This window comes from Rhopilema esculentum, chromosome 13 (genome assembly GCF_057945365.1).
Source record: "Rhopilema esculentum isolate cy_ngs chromosome 13, ASM5794536v1, whole genome shotgun sequence".
NCBI classification, from domain to species: Eukaryota; Metazoa; Cnidaria; class Scyphozoa; order Rhizostomeae; family Rhizostomatidae; genus Rhopilema; species Rhopilema esculentum.
Genome location: NC_142827.1, coordinates 523,387 through 542,092, shown reverse-complemented (window position 1 = coordinate 542,092; position 18,706 = coordinate 523,387). Strand labels below are relative to the sequence as shown.

Genomic DNA, 18,706 nt, shown 5'->3' with positions numbered 1-18,706 from the left:
CACAAGAACGCGCGATAAGGTTTCTCTATAATTATCAAAACAGTTCATATTGGGTAATTGCATGATGCATGTTGCTCGCCAAAGACTCCTTTGTAAGTTTGTATCGAAACATTTAAAACACTGAATCATTTAAATCCATCTTTTATGCAGAGCATTTTCAAATAAATTTATGCAGAGCAAAAATAAAGAAAGGAAAAAAGGTTACTAAATAGAGAGAAAGAGACTTGTAGCAAGTCCTCCTCTCACGTCACTTGCTTTCATCGGCCAGTATTTGTTACCGTTTTCCCCAATTTGCATAAAACTATACGTTTAAAAACTCTAATCGGCAAAATGCCAAATCTTGATCTTCTTTATCAGAATATAGAAGTGGATAAGAAACACATTTGCGCATATTCTTTGTTTGCGTGTCATTGTTTGCAACTCTTTCCTAGACTATCATCGGCGAAACGTTAGTGGGTTTACTAACCCTCAACGTTAGATATCCTAGTACTCCACCCAACATGAAATGAATGCTCCTGAAAACCCCCAACCAGGTTTACTGTTGACTTAAGCATACATCAAGCATAAGACGGGGTTACTTCTTAGTTCTTATGCAAATGACCAAATACGTTTGATGGTGATTGAATTTACCGAGTCCCTGTTCTTAACAGGATAATTCTGAATGCAGCTTTCTTTTACACATAAAAAATGCAGAAGGCAAAATAATCAGCACATGCAGAATATTCAGGTTTTCAACGAGGACGAATGCACGAGAAAAAATCACCTTCAAGGTTAAAGTCTTTGTTAGTTACAAAAATTATATATTTACAAGCTAAATGTACAATTAACACAAACACTTGCTGCTGGCCATGAGAACAAAAGCCTTTTTGAAAAGGTTAAAAGGATTAATGATAAGATACTTAAATTTGCAAAGGATATCGGAGATATAAATTTTCCAAGCCACTAAATTATAATTGTTTCGATGGCGAATTCTTCTATACTGCAACAAAATCATTTGCTAGTCACGTCATTCATGAGGACTGTTAGGGGAAAGAGGGTAAAATGTCTTCTATGACACTGGACACAAAAACGTGTAAATAAAATCAACGCTTAAATAAAAGAAGTGATTGTCCCATTACATTTAACAGTCCAAATAGAGATCTTTAACACTGACCATGATGACGTCTTGCGCCTCTGTATGCACCGCACAAGCTGACTGCTGTCTTCTGATGAACATCTTCCAGCAGATACTTTCCTGTAACTTCAAAACTGGACAAGCAAACATCAGCTTACAATTACTTAAAACTTTGCCTAAAGAGCAAAAATATCACGCTCTTCAGAAGTTCATGAAAGAAGAAGAAACTTCGAGAACGTAGACCAGCAAATACGGAAACTTCTTAAGGACTTTCACAGTCTATCAAGGGCCACTTTGCACTCAGCAACCACTTACTATTTGCAAGTAGAAGAAACTCTAGAGAGACTTGCTTAAACATTTTCCATCTTTACCAACACAACAGCGACCACGAAAGAAATAAAATTGCATCCAATATGAATTCTCCCTTTCAAGCCATTCTTCTCGGGTTGAATTTTGCATTAAAAGGGCGGTACTCTGCTACCTAACTTGTTGACAACCTGAATGGCTAGGCGCACTTAATGGTTGGGGAGCCGACTTTAATGACACTCAACTGTCGGCGATATCACGAGGACAAGATTCCACTCGATGCCTTGGTGTCGATACTCAAAGAATCCTTTGTAAAGGAAGCTCCAAGCTCCCGAAGCCACTGCGCACACGCCCCGTCCTCAGTGAAGGCTAACTCTGTTTCTATGAACTTGATTGGTAAACTAGGTCGATACCTACCCAACACAAACATCGAACATAGAAGAAAAAATATAATATTGATATTAGTTTCCAAGAAATGGTTTGGTCGAGGAGAACAAGTTTCTTTGAAATTAATAAATTAAAAAAGAAAATACAAGTTTAAACAGAAATACGAAGGGGTTAAAACAAATGAAGATCCAATTTTAGCATAGCAAAACTTGCTTATCAAATATCTTAGAGCCGGGAAATGAAAAGGACGGTAAAATGCTTGCCTTTACTTTCCTTGGAATCCTTAAAAATATATTGATAACTAATGCAAACAAATTTTATCTTGCTAATGGAAATTCAAATATCGACAAGAAGGTAAAGCAGCCAAAAGATCTTGGCATTCCCACAAATAATCAACGAGGATGATCACGTGTCCATTAAAATTATTTACCATTGTTAAAAATATGCACAATGTGGGCTCGCAAGGTTAGTTGTATTTTCTTGACAAAACTGTAAGGTCATTACAAAAATATTTTCATTTTTACGACAAGCTTCGATTTAAAACACTGAATTTTGGTCTCATTACAATTTCGACAATATAGCCAATCCAACAGTGTTTGAGTTAATTCAAAATGGAGGTCGCAAAATATAGGAAAAAGCCAAAAGAATTTTTACCCCTGGGAGCTAATACTCACCCTTACCCGAACCCTTCAATGAAGAGAAAAAGAACATGATAAAAACAAGATGGAAGGAAGTTAAACTAGCTTTCGAGGCAGCTGCATACGTCATATGTCGGAATTAACAGTGACAAATCTTTGAAAATCAATCGTGGAAGGATGAAGATGGGATGCAAAAACAATTAAGGGAAGTCTGTTGTGCAATAATAACGAGCAGGTTTGTGTAGTGAACAAACTGTGTTTAAAAGTCACCGTCACAGTTGTCTTTTTAAATCTAAAATTTGCGGTGCACGATTTACTGATGCACAATCAAAAGTGAAAAGCGCCTAAATCGAAGGAACTGATGTTAAGATCAGGTCGTATAATCTGCATTGTGAGAACAGAATCAGTGTAAAGTTCTAATGAAAAGGGCTCGAATAAACATTACTGAACTCTTGCAAACAACCTACAGCTATAAAAAATACGAGGCAACTTTTTTCAGAATTTGCTATGCTATGTTGTTGTAATACTCTTTACGTTATGCTATATTAAGTTAAGATACATTATGTTATGTTACGTTACTTATCGTTATGCTAATGTGATGATTTGTTTTATGTTATGCTACGTTTTGATATGTTATTTTACGTGATGATATGTTTTATTATGTCATGTGATGTTATTTTACGCTCTATATCGAGTTGCAAAGATATTTCGGACACATATGGACGTGAAAGCACATTGCTTAGAGACTAGGTTTTGGAGAAAGCAAAAAATGAAAATAACTTCAACCCACGATTTGAACATGATCTTCAGGGCCTGCTTTCTAACCCTTTCTGCGAAAAGATCAATCAGATAGCCAGACATATTTGGCGCTGTTAAATAGAGTTGAAAAAAGTAGTGGTAATTGCAGAGGACCCAAGCCGAGCGCAGGGCTAGAGCATGCTTAACAGCTTGGCTTTGCTTTAGTTCGGTGGAAAGAGACACCAAACAATTTGACATATCTGTTGGAGCAAAGTTAAGGTCAAATGTTGCTCTTGCTTTCGAGTCAAACAATGATATATCTAAGATATAGCACAAATACATCTTGGTCAAAATGAATGATGGTCTGATCGTTAGAAAATACTGAAACAAAGCAGCACTGAGCGACTGGAAACAATGCAGACGCATAATGAGAAGAAATACAGAAATGATGAATTGCTATGAAAGGATACCCAGAGTGTTATCAGTGTAGATGTCATATATGATCTTGTATGCAGTGAACTCGTCAGGATGGCCATTGTGTCCCTCTTTATACAGCGATTTCAGACAAGTCTGACACTGGTTAAACTCTTCTCGATCGCCCTAACCAAAAAGAAAACAAAATGATGTACACAGGCTAGCAAGTGTGTAAAACCACAATTCTTGACACACAGCGTTTGTAAACAATTATCATCGATGATTTGATATTTCCGTTTATCTCAAATGGATGAAAAAATCGGGTTGAAACCGCTGTCCAACGAGACGAGAGCTGGGTTACATAGCGATTTTCAAGGAAAATTATCTGTCAAAGACTTTGTAAAGGTTCCCATGAAAAAAGTGAATGTGAAAACACACCACAGCAACAACGTTGTACGCACTCACCTTTTCCAAAGCTATCCTTGCATGGGTTTCATAAACCTCGACAGTGAAGTCGTTTCGGATGCCCTGAACCTTATAATTAAACAAATTCAATTTTAGACAAACAAGATATGTGAAAGGTTATCACACTTGGAAATGATTACAGGATATTTTCTATTCACTTTTACAATTATCATGACTATAATCATGCAATTGTTTTAATTGAAGTAAAACCTCCGTAAACGAGCGCCTGTGCGATATAAGCAATGGGAAGTTTCACTGTATTTTGCTGTCAAGAAATAGAAGCAAATGTAAGAAAATAAAGAATGTTGACCGCATACCGTCAGATCCTGTCGAATCGCCTTCAGTTGTTCACAGGTATAGTGATAATCAAGAGTTGTTTTCCACTTCTGCTTAACCACCGTTAAAGACTTTTCTAAAATGGACTGTGGTCGAACCATGGACGGTTCTGGTGCCTAAATGAAAACCAGAACAAAGTGAGATGGACTCAATCAATCAAAATGCACTTATCAATTAAGAGAGTCATGCAAAAATACTCTCCTAGATTGTTAGAAAGAAAAATTGTGTCTAAAATTGGAAATTGTGATCGCTCAAACTATTATTCGCAACAAAAGGTGCATGAGTAGGAGGTCAGGGCGTGAAAAATAACAGAATGTGACAAATACCGATGTTAGCCGGAAGTATCTTTTTTCTAATTCTTCACTTGCTCCAACTATATGAAGATCACTCCAATCAATTGACTCTTCGTCCTCATTGGTTACGTAAACGTTTAATGTTGCCGTTATCTTCTTGCCCGAGTCTTTCATTTCCTTTAGTGATTCTGAGAATCTGTTTGCTCTACTCTGTTTTCTTTGCAAAGCCTGCTCGTCTTCAACCTCTGGACTGCTCGGTGGCGTTGGAGCCCTAACAGCGTAGAAAGTGACAAATACGTTAGTAAAAACACAGAACCTTGTCAAGAAGGCTTTCTACAAGAGAGGGACGCCCGGCATTCCTTAAAAAAAACACGAGAGGGACGCCCGGCATTCCTTAAAAAAAACACATGAGAAGGACGCCCGGCATTCCTTAAAAAACACATTCCGTGACCCAACATAGCAAAAGGCAAATACCAACATTTAATAGCAAACGGAATAACAAGACATGTTAGAAACAATTTTAGAGAGCAAGAGACAAGATTTCCAAACTACTTTGACAATAATATAAAAACTTTGCGCTATTAGTGTTGAAGTTGCCAGGACATCACATTCAACTCACATCCAGTTCTTGCCTTTCTTTTTCGATATTTGCTGCTCATTTGTGCTGTCTCTCTGTCCTCTGCCTCTGCCTCTCCCTTGCCTTTTGCCTTTGCCTCTTGCACCACCAACTTTCCCTCGATAATCATCCTGCTTCTCCCGACGCTCGTCCTTTTTACGAGATGGGCTTCTGCTGTAGCTCCTACTTTCCGATCTATTTAGACTTCCATAAGGGCTCCTCGAGCGTGTCCTTGACTTTCTTCGTTGGCCCTTACTTCTGGGCTGTTTTTTGTATCTTGCAGTATCTTCAGAACTGCCAATCAAAGAGAAGCATGCAAAGTTTCAAATTTTACAACCTTTAACTGGTTGGTTTAATGTGTTTAAAGGGGCTGTCTCACAAGGGACATCCCCCGTAGCAACACGCCAGTTTACGAAAGTTGTCTGGGTGAAACACCCTGCGTTCAACAGGAAAACCAATATGGAATAGAGCAGTTGTTTGTATCCATGCTCATCGTGCGAAGCTTTGGCATTTTTGGATGTTTTTAAAAGGAAACGAATAATAAAGGTTCTTTCTTCAGTCTCATCACCATAATTCTTTGGATAAAGGATGGCGATTCAAAAATAAAGGCCACTTTTACGGCTAAGATACCGCAACTCACAGGGAGCTGTTTATAGAAATTGGCTGAAATGACACTAAAAAACCTGCCTTACTGATGCTAATTTATTAGCGAAAAGCATTATTAAAGTTTACAGGACAAATTTGGAGTAATCATTTTGTTGTAGAATGTCTAATTCCATCTAAATTCACCAAGACAAACGGAATATCTTCACCATGATCGAGTGAAACTTCATTTCCTTAGCCTAGACCAAATTAACATACATATTTCGTTTCGATAGTCGGCACATATGCAGAAATATAGTAATTGTATAATACGCTCAGAAAATACAATTTATCGAGCTTATTGTTGCACCGGAGCACCACCTGCCATTTTTATGATGTAATGTGCAATTCAGGGTAAAAACGCACAATGTACCGTGTATTTGGTTTGTTTACAAAACCGTGACATAGCCCCTTTAAACAGTGCACAGGCTCGGCCAATGAATCATAGGTTGAACCAAAAACTTCTCCAGTTAATTTCTTTATAATTCACTTGCGTAACGGTAAACCAAATTTGATATATCTTGAGACAATGAACTGATTAGATTTTCTCAGAGGGGCGATCCTTTCTTGAAGTATTCAGAGACATTTCAGGAGATTCAGAAAATCAATGATCACTCCATAAAGGTAAGCCATGTGTGCAAAAGTTTAAAATCTGACAGAGACAAAATGCTTTATTTTCTCTTGAACTTACGTTGGTAATGGTCGGTTTTCCCAATCTATGGTGTAGGCAGTTCCATCAGATAAAACAGTTTCAAGCAGCTCCTTGAAATACATTTCAAGAAGATCTTTGTCACTTTCACTGTTGCAATTGTCAAATGCATGCTTTACATAAATTCTACGAAAGAATCATTTTATAAGAGGTAATCTGTAAAACTAAATGCCCTAATTTATACCACGAGCTTTATGATTTTGCAAAGAGCGATGTTCTACCCTAATACGTAAAGAACGCATGTGTTCATAAGTTGGTCACTTAACATGATATAATGCTTGTTCTGGAAAGAATATTCCTAATGAATTCATACTTCCTTGAATGTTAAATGTCTAAATACATACAAAGCATAAATAATACACAGAAAATAATTATAATTAATTGGGGTCTCTTAAAATCATTAAGTATGCGATATTATTGAGAGCATGTTTTCAACATTCCCAAATTTCTCTGGAAATAGCCAAAAGTAACTGAAATACAAAGATTTGTGGTCTTCATACGTACTTCAGAGCAGGAGGCCATCCTTTTGGCTTCTTTTCTTGCCTAAAACCGCCAAGAAACTTTTTAGTGTTTGCAAAATTTCATTTCTATTGATGGTATACATAAACAAGGTATTGAAAATCCTAGCTTGAAAAAAAATCATAGAAATATATACATAACATAGCATTCAGAAAATATAAAGCAATTAGACTAGAAGAATATATATGAAAGAAGAGTAAGATCTTGAGAAGAATAAGTGCTAATTATGCAGAACATGCTTTCTTTCTCATTTATTGTACAAAACATTATTCTTTCTCTACCAATGTTTACTTTTTGATTTTATTTTATATATATACATAAACATTCTGTCATCTCTTCCCATCTTTTTTTCTTTTTCTTCACTTCATTTCCTTCCTCTGTTTTCCATCTTCCTCTCTTGCCATTTTATCCCCCTTTCTGCTTTTATATTTTCCTCCTTCAAATATCTTATGTTTCTTAGAAGCATAACATTACCAAATCAATGGTGACTTAAAAAAATAACCTCTAATAGCCTTGACTGTAATACCAACTAGAGATATGATTCTCATGCAGAATTATTTTCGGATTAAATTTTACACTATAACTTGATCGTTTAAAACATATTTTTTCCTTTCAGCATTCACAACAACACAACAATAAAAACATGTCACAAAAACACAAAAGTGAGTTCATGAAGTCTTTGACCACCCCCCCCTCCCACATTCAAAAAGAGGGAGAAAGCCTTGTCAAAAGATGCTCACCCTTCTGTATCGTTAGAATTGGTGACTACCTCATCAGCATTAACAGATGTTTCTGGCATCTCTATGTTATTCGGTTCTCTGCTAAGGTTATTGCTATTTTCTTTCTCGTCATGCTCTTCATTTTGCTTGCCATCCACAGACTGCCAAGCTGGCTTGAACTTTTTTGTTCCAACTGCGTTTTTAAATGTCATTTTGAAGCCACCTAGACAGGAAAGTAATTCATGGATATTTAGAAACAAGCAATCATAAAAATCAGTGAACTTTAAAAAAAGTCAACTCTAAAGATGCTCTCATTTATCTCTTAAAACTCACATAAAATAGAATTAGGTAAAGGACTTCATTACAGCATACCAGACGTTTTAAATGACCGATAATTGATAGAATTTCACATGGAAACAGACAACCCTTCGCATAACATCCACAACAGAAGTATAAATCAAAATATTAAGAGAATATAAATGATGGATGAGCAAGGCCATAAGGAGAATGGATTGCTAATTATGCAGAAACAACTGAAGAAATATACAAACCTTGTCCTTGTTTCTTATTCATGAAATTTTGGTTTCCTTTTGCAACATCTGAATAGGATCTCTTTTGAGGAGGCTGCTGAGAGGCATGGTTCACATCTTGCCATTGAGAGGGGTAGTTCTTCCCATGTTGATATTCCATATAATTTTGCTTACAATTACTCTGATCTTCATCTTGATTTGCATCTGCGTGTTTCTATAGAAAAGGGCATTAAATGACAGTTGTTATGCATAAACCTTAGCACAGCTTTTTGAGCCACAAATCACTGTGAATGCTTTATGCTAATACAAAAAATGTTTCCTAGCAATGACCTCTTTCAAAACACCTACAACAAGCTCTCTCTCTCTCTCTCTCTCTCTCTCTCTCTCTCTCTCTCTCTCTCTCTCTCTCTCTCTCTCTCTCTCTCTCTCTCTCTCTCTCTCTCTCTCTCTCTCTCTCTCTCTCTCTCTCTCTCTCTCTCTCTCTCAATATCTCCATATCTCCATATCTCCATAAACTTCTACTCAAAAACTAAATAGTTATTTTGTTGGCAAAAACATGCACAAATCATAAAATTACAGCTAAAGGGTGCAAGTTGTGTTGAGTGAATTATTTACTTGAATCCATAATTTTCAAGCATTGTAGCATTTTCCAGTCAAGTTTAGGCATGATGTGCCCCTTACATAAGTTGATGCTACAAACCTGATAATGAACCTCAGGTTTTTGGTAAGTTATTTCTTTTCTGTTGACTTCATCCATTTGTTGTCTTGAATCAAAATTGTGCTGCATCACTGGTGGTCTCTCATGAACTGGGGGTCCCCGTGATGCTGTTGGTATTCCATGTGGGGGCCTTTGGTGCATTGGGGGTGGCATGTAATAGCCATCACTTGGGGGATAACGTGGTCTATTCTGGTATTGCTCCTGATTGTAGACATTAGGGTAAACTGGGGGCCTGAAAGGAGGCTGGGAATCATATTGCTGCTGATAATGCGGATATGGATATGATGGACCAGGTCTAAAAGAATAATAATAATAATAATAATTGGACAGGTTGAACTTCTCTCATATATATGTATATCAACACTGCATCAACAAAGCCTCTGTGTCTAAAACTTTCATATATAAATTATACAACATAAAAAGATACTTATTCAGTCCAAGGAAAAATGTGTTCAAGGAAAAATGTCTTAATTCACACATAAATGAGTCAAGCTTTACTGTAAGGAAAAGAATTTTGAAAAAGCTATTCAAAAAATGTTGATTTATATATGTTAAAATTTGTATTCATAGCCATATCTATATTGCAATAACTAGGAGTTTATTCAAATTATAAAAAATACTTTTTGGGTTGGTAAGCTCTTTGCCTGAACAATTAAAAATATGTTGCATGGATAACAACAATTTTCATTACATCTCTGACACTTGCACATTCTGCCTTAAAAGTAGAGAGGACAAATTGGAAAAATAAGAATCCGATTAAAAATACACACTTTTTCGAGATAATCAACCATGCAATCATACAGTTATTTTTAATGATTGAATTTATTGAGATGGTGGTAATCAAAACAATTCCTCTATAAAACATGTTTATCCATTCATATTCAGTTTGCCTAAATATGACATATATTCATACATACATAATCCTATCTAATTTCATACACAGTCATGCTGTCAACTTTTGTTCTAATAGTACTACCTGGTGGGGTAAACTATTCATTTACATTGATCAATACATTGACAGGGGCAGTTAGCAAGAGAAATAAACTGTGATCATTCTAGCATGCCAATGGGCAAAATTACCAGGAGCATGATGGGCTCACTTGCTTTACAAAGTAAGCAGAAAAGCAGCCTATTTCCCAGAGTGCATTTATTTGTAGACCATAGAGGCTAATAAAGTTTGACCATAAACCAAAGCCTTTAATCCCTGTTTTCTATGAGGAATACAAACACAGAACAAAAGTGGAGATATTTGGAGAGGCTATTGCTGAAATTTTCAAAAGGAAATTGAAGCGGAAAGAATTTCAGTAAAAGACTACTGACAAACAAGGACACAAATCCAAACCACAGGCTGTGATTCGGGGCCACTACTCTAATAGCTTTGGAAAAATACTGTTATTAGACTATAACTCATAAGCCTAGTACAGCAACTGATTTGTGATATGTTGTAGCAGAATCCAATCAATTAAACATGTCAAAAACCGCCAAGTTCATCTTTTTGAACCGATTGCAATTTTGTAATGGGAACAAATAATGCTGCAAATTTCCTTAAACATAATTTCGTCCTCTCATGAAATGAAAATACCAAAATACCAAAAAAAGCCATTAATGATTAACTTGGTACTCCAACACCTAAATGTGATCTTACGAATGTTTTTCTGAACTTATTGGGTCACGCTTAACAGTACCTGTTACAAAACTTTTTGACAAAGTTCTAGCAAGTCTTATATATAAAGGTTTCAAAGCTGTGAGACTGTCCAGTAATAAGGTTACAATTTTTTACTTTTGAAAAAGTCACCTTTAATAACCTTTAAAACAAATGTGTTGCCCACAGTTTGAAGATTGGCTTGATTGGTTGTTAACCATAAAAAGACGCCTAATGGCTTCACAAAAGTGGTTTTATTTCCGTTCACCGTGTTGTTTACAACATGGTCGCCATTACTCATTTGTCAAACCTGTGCAATACTTTTGGTCACCTAGTGAATATATGAATACATGAAAATATAAAATACCTTTGATTATAGCCACCAAAAGATTGTTGTGGGTAATAATTATAATTATACTGTGTTGGTCTGTCTTGTGGCATAAAAGCTCCTGACTGATTGTAAAATGGTTCATTTTTAGGCTCTTGAGGTGGTTGATCTCTTCTTTCCTGCTTTGATTGGCCATCAATTGTTTGCAAGGCTTCTCTAGCAACCTTCCATGCAGGGTTTTCCAGCAAAACATCTCCTTCTTGACCAGTGGCCATTTTGGAAAATTGCATAGATCTTTGTGATCTCTTGCTAAATTTTTCAAGAAATTGCATTTAAGATAATCATATGATGTAATGCATGATACTATTTACTATTTGTGTAATCATAAGGCAAAAGCTGACAGGAGGAAAATCTTTCCACAAGGGTGCTGCCCAATTATATCGAACCACTCTTGGTCGGAATCAAACTCCAGTTTGCTGCTTCAAAAATCCACGCTCATTCCACTGAGCCAAACGGCCCAATGAAATGACCGAGGAATCTCCGAAGCCAACGTAGTGAGCCTTCGTCAGAGCCATTTTAACCATATATATATATACGTAAGGCAAAGGCTATATATATGGACTGTAATTTGGTTTCTCATGTCCTGATTTTGAATTCTAGATAGCGTTTTTATTGTGATGAGAAAATTAGAAGTTTTAAAACTAAAGCAAGCTCAGCAAACATATCTAATAAGGTTTCTACCATTGTTTGCAGTGTTCTTAGACGTTGAATCTAAGCTTCATTGCTCTATTTTATATTCTGTGAAAGTTACGATGGTGTACGCGTCAACAAATGGCGGCTGGCCTAAACATGCAGGCCGGGTAGTTATAAAAACGTTTAGCGTCCTTTACGAGTTTAATGTTACTAAGATTGCTAATAAAATAAATCAGTTATGGTTTGAAAAGGTTACAGAAATATGTTGCGCATTTTTTACATACATATTGTCGGCTTTAAGTCAGCAAGAAAAATCTTCACAACGTAATTCCTTCTTTTAGTTCTTCATCAACTAACTCACTCATACATACGACGGGAGTTGCATTGTGGGATACTTGTGTGATTACGACGACCCGAGTGCTCCTCCACAGCGCTTAGGATATATTGTTGGTAGTCCTCCTACTTTCCATGTTTTTCAGTTCTGCAAAGTACTTCGCTCTGTAAGATTAGTACTGATTAGCTTGTAAATTATAATTTTTTAATTTGTGTATCAGCCTTTCGCGCCGTTTGCATTTATCACTATTATTGCAGGGGCTCAAGGGGCTGAGTCCGTCCCTCTGATAAAGCCCCCTTTTTCATTTGATCAATTTCTCCAATTTGATTTTTGCTAGAAACATGCTTTTCTTGCTTTCAGAACTCCTACGGTTGTGTTGCTAAACCAACCATGCTTCTAAATTTGCAATTAATAGCTATAGTCCGGAGGAACAAAAGGGTGCATTACCATCCGACGAGGGACTTTACCAGACCAACTTTTTCTAGACCAGTTTTTGGTGTAGAATTCACATCTTGATGTTGATCGGTCAGAAAAGGGGGCTTTTCCGAGATACAGGGGGGTTTGTCTAAAAACTGTGATAATATAATAATGTAATAATGATAACATAATATTTCTTTTTACACGATTCAACCCTTCAGCTACCCTAATACAATAATAATTTAGTATAAATACATTGGTTCAATTAAAAAAGATATAATTTCAATCTAAAATGCTATTCTTCCAAAAGGTCGTGTTTAAATAGACGAATCTGTCAGCTCTTCAAGTACATTAACTACAAAAAATTTCGTCGTGACAAAAAATTTTGGACAAACATTTTGACGAAATTTTTTTCGACGAAATTCAAACTGAGACGAAATTTGGTCACGACGAAATTTGGTCACGACGAAATTTTTTGCAATCAAGACTTTTGAGAATTTGCATTAAAAAACTCTTACAAGAGGTTAGGAATCAAGCTATTATATCCTTTTTATCTCTTCAATGTCGACTACGTCCTTTTTCTCATTTACATCGTCTTCATAATTATCTTTATCGTTGGGAATCATGATCATCATCATCATTGTCGGTTCTTGAACTAACTTCCTTATAACTGTTTTTCAATAAAGATAGTTCTCACTTAGTGGCGTAGCGAGAGGGAGGCAAGGGGGGCGGGTGCCCACCATGGCAAAACATATATTTGAATAAGGGCGTTTCTGGCGATCTGAAGAGTGTGGACTTCAATTTTCCCTTGATCAACTCGCTTTTGCCCTCCCCCTCAAATTTTACCATGCTGGCGACCTGTTCTAACTGTCTTTTGTCGCCCGTTTCAAAAGTTTCCACCTCTGTCTTTTTTACTCAACTGTACTACTTCTTGCATTCGTTCAAGGTATTTGCATATTTCAACCCAAATTTTGAACTCTACAGAAAACAAAATTACGAGACCAACATTTCCTGTTGGAGATGGTCTTGTGCTTTCCGAATCTTATACTTATATTCACACTAATGCTTTTAGCCTGGGTACCCTGGGTACCAGACTCACTATATCTAAAATAAATTAGAGAGTCTGGTCTAGTGCGCCCCATTCTCGTTCTGGTGTGCTGATATTAACCAATCAGGAGTGAGTGTACAGATTTCTGTACGTTCAAAGGTCGCAGCGAAACAATAAACTTAGCTCTGGTGTAAAACATTGAACAGAACACAACATAAATAAATGCTAGCGACCGTAACGATTGAGTTTTAAGATTCTGTTCAAACTGTACTCAAAGAATATTTTCCGCATGTTGTGTAACTTGACACTGTTATACAAAAACCGGTATACAGCCTGTGAATGTGTTGTCAATGACCATTCGAAGAGAGGCTTTACAAATCTTCTTCTAGACCAGTTTTTGGTGTAGAATCAAAAAAAAACTTTTGAAAGGGTGGGAGAGGATGCTTTTCCATGTTACGGGGGGGGGGGGGGTCGTCCAAATGGCACAATTTCCAAAAAAGGGGCGTCAGATTTGCTTCAATTCGGTGAAGAAGGGGCAACTGCGCCTAGTTGTCCCCTTTAATCCGCCACTGATCGTGAAATGACTTCCATTTTGCTAAATTAGCACAATGTAGCTTCCAGAATACATCGGATGAAGTTGCTAGGTCCTTCCACCTCGATATTTATAAAAATTACAGAGACCTTTAATGCGAGTTTGGAAAATCTCACGCTACGAGTACGTCGTGACGGTCCGTACTATCGCAGGGAAGGCTTCTTATGGTTATCTATTTGCATTGTATAATTTACTTAAGTTTAGTTGTTACAATTGAAGATAAACAATAATTGAGACTAACATGAAACATTTTCATAGTCTGCAAAAAGCAGTTATTTGATGCAAGAAGAAAATGTGCATCGTAACACAGAACCTAGTTTCAGTCAGATCACTGAAATTTTTTCAATTTGTGTTGATTTGGTTGTTTTGAGTGCCAGATTTTTGATCCTTGGAAACTGAGTATCTTATTCTATAACTTGTAGTTCTAACCATTGTATCCAAATGTTATGACTTATTAGTTATAGTCCTTTATAAAAAATAACTTAGGTTATTGAGAGTTTAATGAATTTCAAGTGTAAAGATTTTAATTGATTGAATATGGATCGTTGTTTTCTTCGAGTTGGCATAAACAAAATCGTACAATCTATGCTCGAGAAAAATACGTTAAAATTGAAAGCGATCATTACACAGATAAAGTAACTATTATACTGCAACAAGATATCCTTTTCAAATAATTACCAAGAGAAAGACAGAATCTATCTGCAGAATAAAGCATGATGAAATAGCTGACTTGGATTCGATATGATGAATGTGCGTTGTTTTCAGTCCCTTTTTTGCAAGCTAAGTAAATTGTGACACACGTGAAGCTCTGTTAAACTTGTAGAATTTTGGCATTCCAGAAATGAAAACTGTTCACTTTTTCCATCCATCAGCTACAATAAGAGAAAATCTTCCTATTAAATAACATTATAAAACTGCGGCTTAGAGTTTCAAAAATTGATATTTTAGGAAGGTACCGACATTCAGTACATCTTGTGAGAAATTGGCATTCAGTAGCCACCCTGAATGGCCAAAATCAGTCTTTACAGGCTTTTGCACTTGATGTATTTGCACCCACCCGTTAACATTTTTCTCTTTTTTCTTGGTATTTGTGTTTGACTTGCCAACGTCATTGGCGTTATCCCTGCGTGTTTGTCGTAAGCATGATATTAGATAAACTCATTTAAGAGCATGGTTTGATAACGATAAATAAACTTTAGTATTTTGTACTCAAACTTGGAATTGAAACATATGAATGGAAAGGCAGCGAAATCCCCAGTTATTTCTTAACTGTACACGGTAAATAGCCTTTACTATTTACCATTTTAAAATTCAGATGGAGGTGGATCCATTAAGTAACACCTTTGGTGTCAACATTTCAAAAGCCAAGAGAAAAAGGATACACATTAACTAAAGTCTTAAGCTAATTAAGAATTTACGATGTTATCAACATGAAGTTTTCTTGAGCTTAGTTAAGCTTATATCACTGGAAATCAGCTGACGACTTCGATGGTTGAAAATCAAATCAAGCTTTTGGGAATCACCAAGGCCTGAAAAATACACCCAAGTTTTTAATGCAATTAAACGACACCAATTTCATTTGAAATATCGGATAAGAGTATTTTTTGTGTGGAATAGAAATAATATTCAGCTGGCGATGTGAAGTTTGTAATCTCATAAACTGATTTTAGGAAAATGGTGAGAAACTTGCATGGCTTTTCGAAGCGGCAAGATTCCATGTACAAAAACAAGAAAGGGGGTTTTCATAACTCTAGCAAATACAAAGTAAAAGATGATAAACAGAAGCGAACAGGACTTCGAGGGGAAAGCCAAGACAGTCTTGCTGAAACGTACAAAGCGCTTAAAGCTGTATTCAACATTCCATCGACGTTGCCCAGAGTCCGGGAACGACTGGCAAGGAAAGTTCTGGATAGCAAAGACGCAAGTCTTGTCGATAGCAATGGAAAGACACTGCTCATGTTGGCATGCATCGATAACAAGCTTGACATAGTGAACTTTCTTTTGGATACGTACCCAAGGAAAATAGACATGGGCAAGGTTGATTTAAAAGGGAATTCAGCCCTTCATTATGCTAGCGTTCAAGGGAGACCGGCTCTAGTTCAAAGAGTTTCAACTGCTATGGCGAAGCGCAGCATTCCTACCGGAATGAAAAACAAGGAAGGTTTGACTGCTGCAGACCTTGCTCTAAAACATGGAAATGCTTACGCAGCAGACATAATAATCAGAGACATGTCCTCTTCACGTTTAGAACTGATGCTCTCAGAAGGCAGATCGTCCAGGAGTCAAGCATCCGATTCTCGTGCAGTTTCGATTTCGGAGGGAATAACAGGCTTTGATGAAGCATTCTTTTCAGAGCCGCTATCCAGAGAAACTTCTTTTACCCTTCCGCTTATAAGAATTCCCGAAAAAAGCACTAATGAAGAAGAGAGAGAACTTGATTCCCCGGCACCAAAACCGCATTTTGAAACAAACATGAACTCAAAAATTATTTGTTCCTACTTATTAGAACTCTGTGCAGTGCAGGAGAGCAGTACCTATAGAAGGGGGTTTCAACAAAAGTGGATTTCTGTTATAGACGAAAAAACAATACCGAACATTACAATTAAAGATTCTTTGAGTAGTGAAAACTGCGGAACGCCAAGCCCTTCGGCGGCGCAAATAAACACGAGAAGACTCTCCGCAAAGATAGAAGATGCAAGTGGCGGAGCAAGTGAAAGTATTTTTCAATCACCGAAAACCCGCTTGAAAGTGAAGCTGCCTAAATTATAACGCGGTGTGAAACCATCCTCTATTATATTGCTTAACTATACGATATCCCTCTCTATGTCAATACGATGGTACGTGGAACCGGTATGGGAAGACTTGGCTTTAAGGACCTGTATATAACGATCTGAATTATCGCCACAACAGTAGATTGCTTCACCAACCAACACTTATTGGTACTTGCTTTTTTACAAGAATAAAGTTGATCCAAACATTGAAGCTCAAAACTACTAAGACTTTAAATTAGATTTATATGAATAGCCAGCTTCGGACAGATAATCGCATATTTTTAGCTTCAATAACATTTAAATATCAGTAGATTGCCCTACGATTCGACACAACGGCAGCAGATTACCCTGTGATTCTAATCTGTCTTTCATATTACGCTATGGCCTTCCAACATGCTTTCACTTACTAAAGAGTTTGACCGTGCTGTCTTTTTTAAAAACAGTTAAGAAAAGTTTCAAGAATATCAGAATTCATATAGAGTTATTCCTATCCCAACTGTATACTTCAAGTACACGATTCGCGTTTTTTGTAGCAGGTTTAGTTGCTATAGGATTGCATAGCAACATTAAATTTGACACTTAGAAAAATTGTAAGCAATTACGGCATCCGGTTCATTCAGCTTTCACTTTTATTAAGCCAGCAGTTTAACACTATATATGATATAACTGCGAGTATTCTTAATGTGTTAGGCTTACGTATTTTGCTATTGTAAAATCCAAATGTACCGAAATATTTTGGCAATTTGAATACACTGTCCCTTTAAATGATATCATTTCGTTGAGGCTGCCTCCGATGTTACATAATCGACATTTTTTGATGCAAGAATATTGACGAGATATCAACTGATGTTGAAATTCTAGCCATGGCCTAATATTTCAAGCATTGGGGCTCATTCATGTTCTGCTCATTATCTAGTAGTGTTTATCAAGGCTTAATAAATGAAACTTGTTGGCAGAAAATGCTTCGCCTTTTTTGGGGAAATGCAATGGTTAGAACTCACCTTTATGGCTGGTAGCAGGTACTGTTGCGGTAGTTTTAAACCTCTCTTTACTAATCATAAATTTCATGTTAATGATTCTGTTAAAGAAAGAATTTAATAATAACACTTTCTAAAACCGTTACACTTCTAAAATTGAAACTGGGCTAATCTTGATTGGGCTTTTCTATGAAGATGTTTATAAAGAAAAAATATCAGAATATAGGGTCACGCCGAGAACTTACTTTCGTTGACATTGTTATTGCAATGCAGGGGAGGCGCCAAGAAATTCAAAGAGAGGGGAGGGGGGGGGGCTTGAGTTGATGGCATTGTTAGACTAAAGAACCATCTTTTAAAAAACGCACTAAAATGCTTCACGATATTGTATATTTGAAGGGGCCGGCGAGAGGTTGTCGGAGGCCCTAGATATATTTGAAAAAAGTGCAGAAACTATTTGCGACCACGCTTTTTAGATTAGCTTAACATACATTTCCGAATGTTTCATGCAGTCATTTTCTTGCAGTCGTTTAACAAATTTTGTTAAACGTTAAAGTTGTTAAATTTGGAAATTAAGCAATTAAAGGATTTGCCGCATTATTCTTTTCCTTTATTTTTTTCTTTTCCTTTACTTTTTTATTTGCTTAAAAACATTTTTTTGCAAAAAAAATGGGAGGGCCTGAAGCGGGCTGATTCGTTTTATTTCACGTAAAAGCTCCATCAAGCCCGGGGGGGGGAGATTATTTATTCTTTCGTTCCTAGA

The 18,706-nt window shown here is 36.6% G+C and overlaps 1 protein-coding gene across 2 annotated transcripts; it reads right to left on the bottom strand.

The window, feature by feature from the left end:
* Positions 1-764: 764 nt before the first annotated feature.
* On the bottom strand, positions 765-12,205 carry LOC135692138 (leukocyte receptor cluster member 8 homolog). Of its 2 annotated transcripts, none has more exons than XM_065210181.2 (14): positions 12,092-12,205; positions 11,154-11,423; positions 9,127-9,439; positions 8,448-8,640; positions 7,918-8,119; positions 7,163-7,201; positions 6,641-6,784; positions 5,311-5,601; positions 4,725-4,962; positions 4,380-4,514; positions 4,063-4,131; positions 3,654-3,783; positions 3,236-3,443; positions 765-1,833 (listed from the first exon to the last, which is right to left on the bottom strand). In XM_065210181.2, exons 2-14 carry the CDS (start codon positions 11,402-11,404, stop codon positions 1,677-1,679), a joined length of 2,370 nt encoding a protein of 789 aa, XP_065066253.2. In that variant the 5' UTR covers positions 11,405-11,423; positions 12,092-12,205; the 3' UTR covers positions 765-1,676. The 2 variants fall into 2 exon arrangements, with proteins under 2 accessions (XP_065066253.2, XP_065066254.2); XM_065210182.2 differs by having other exon boundaries at positions 9,127-9,376.
* Positions 12,206-18,706: the final 6,501 nt, after the last annotated feature.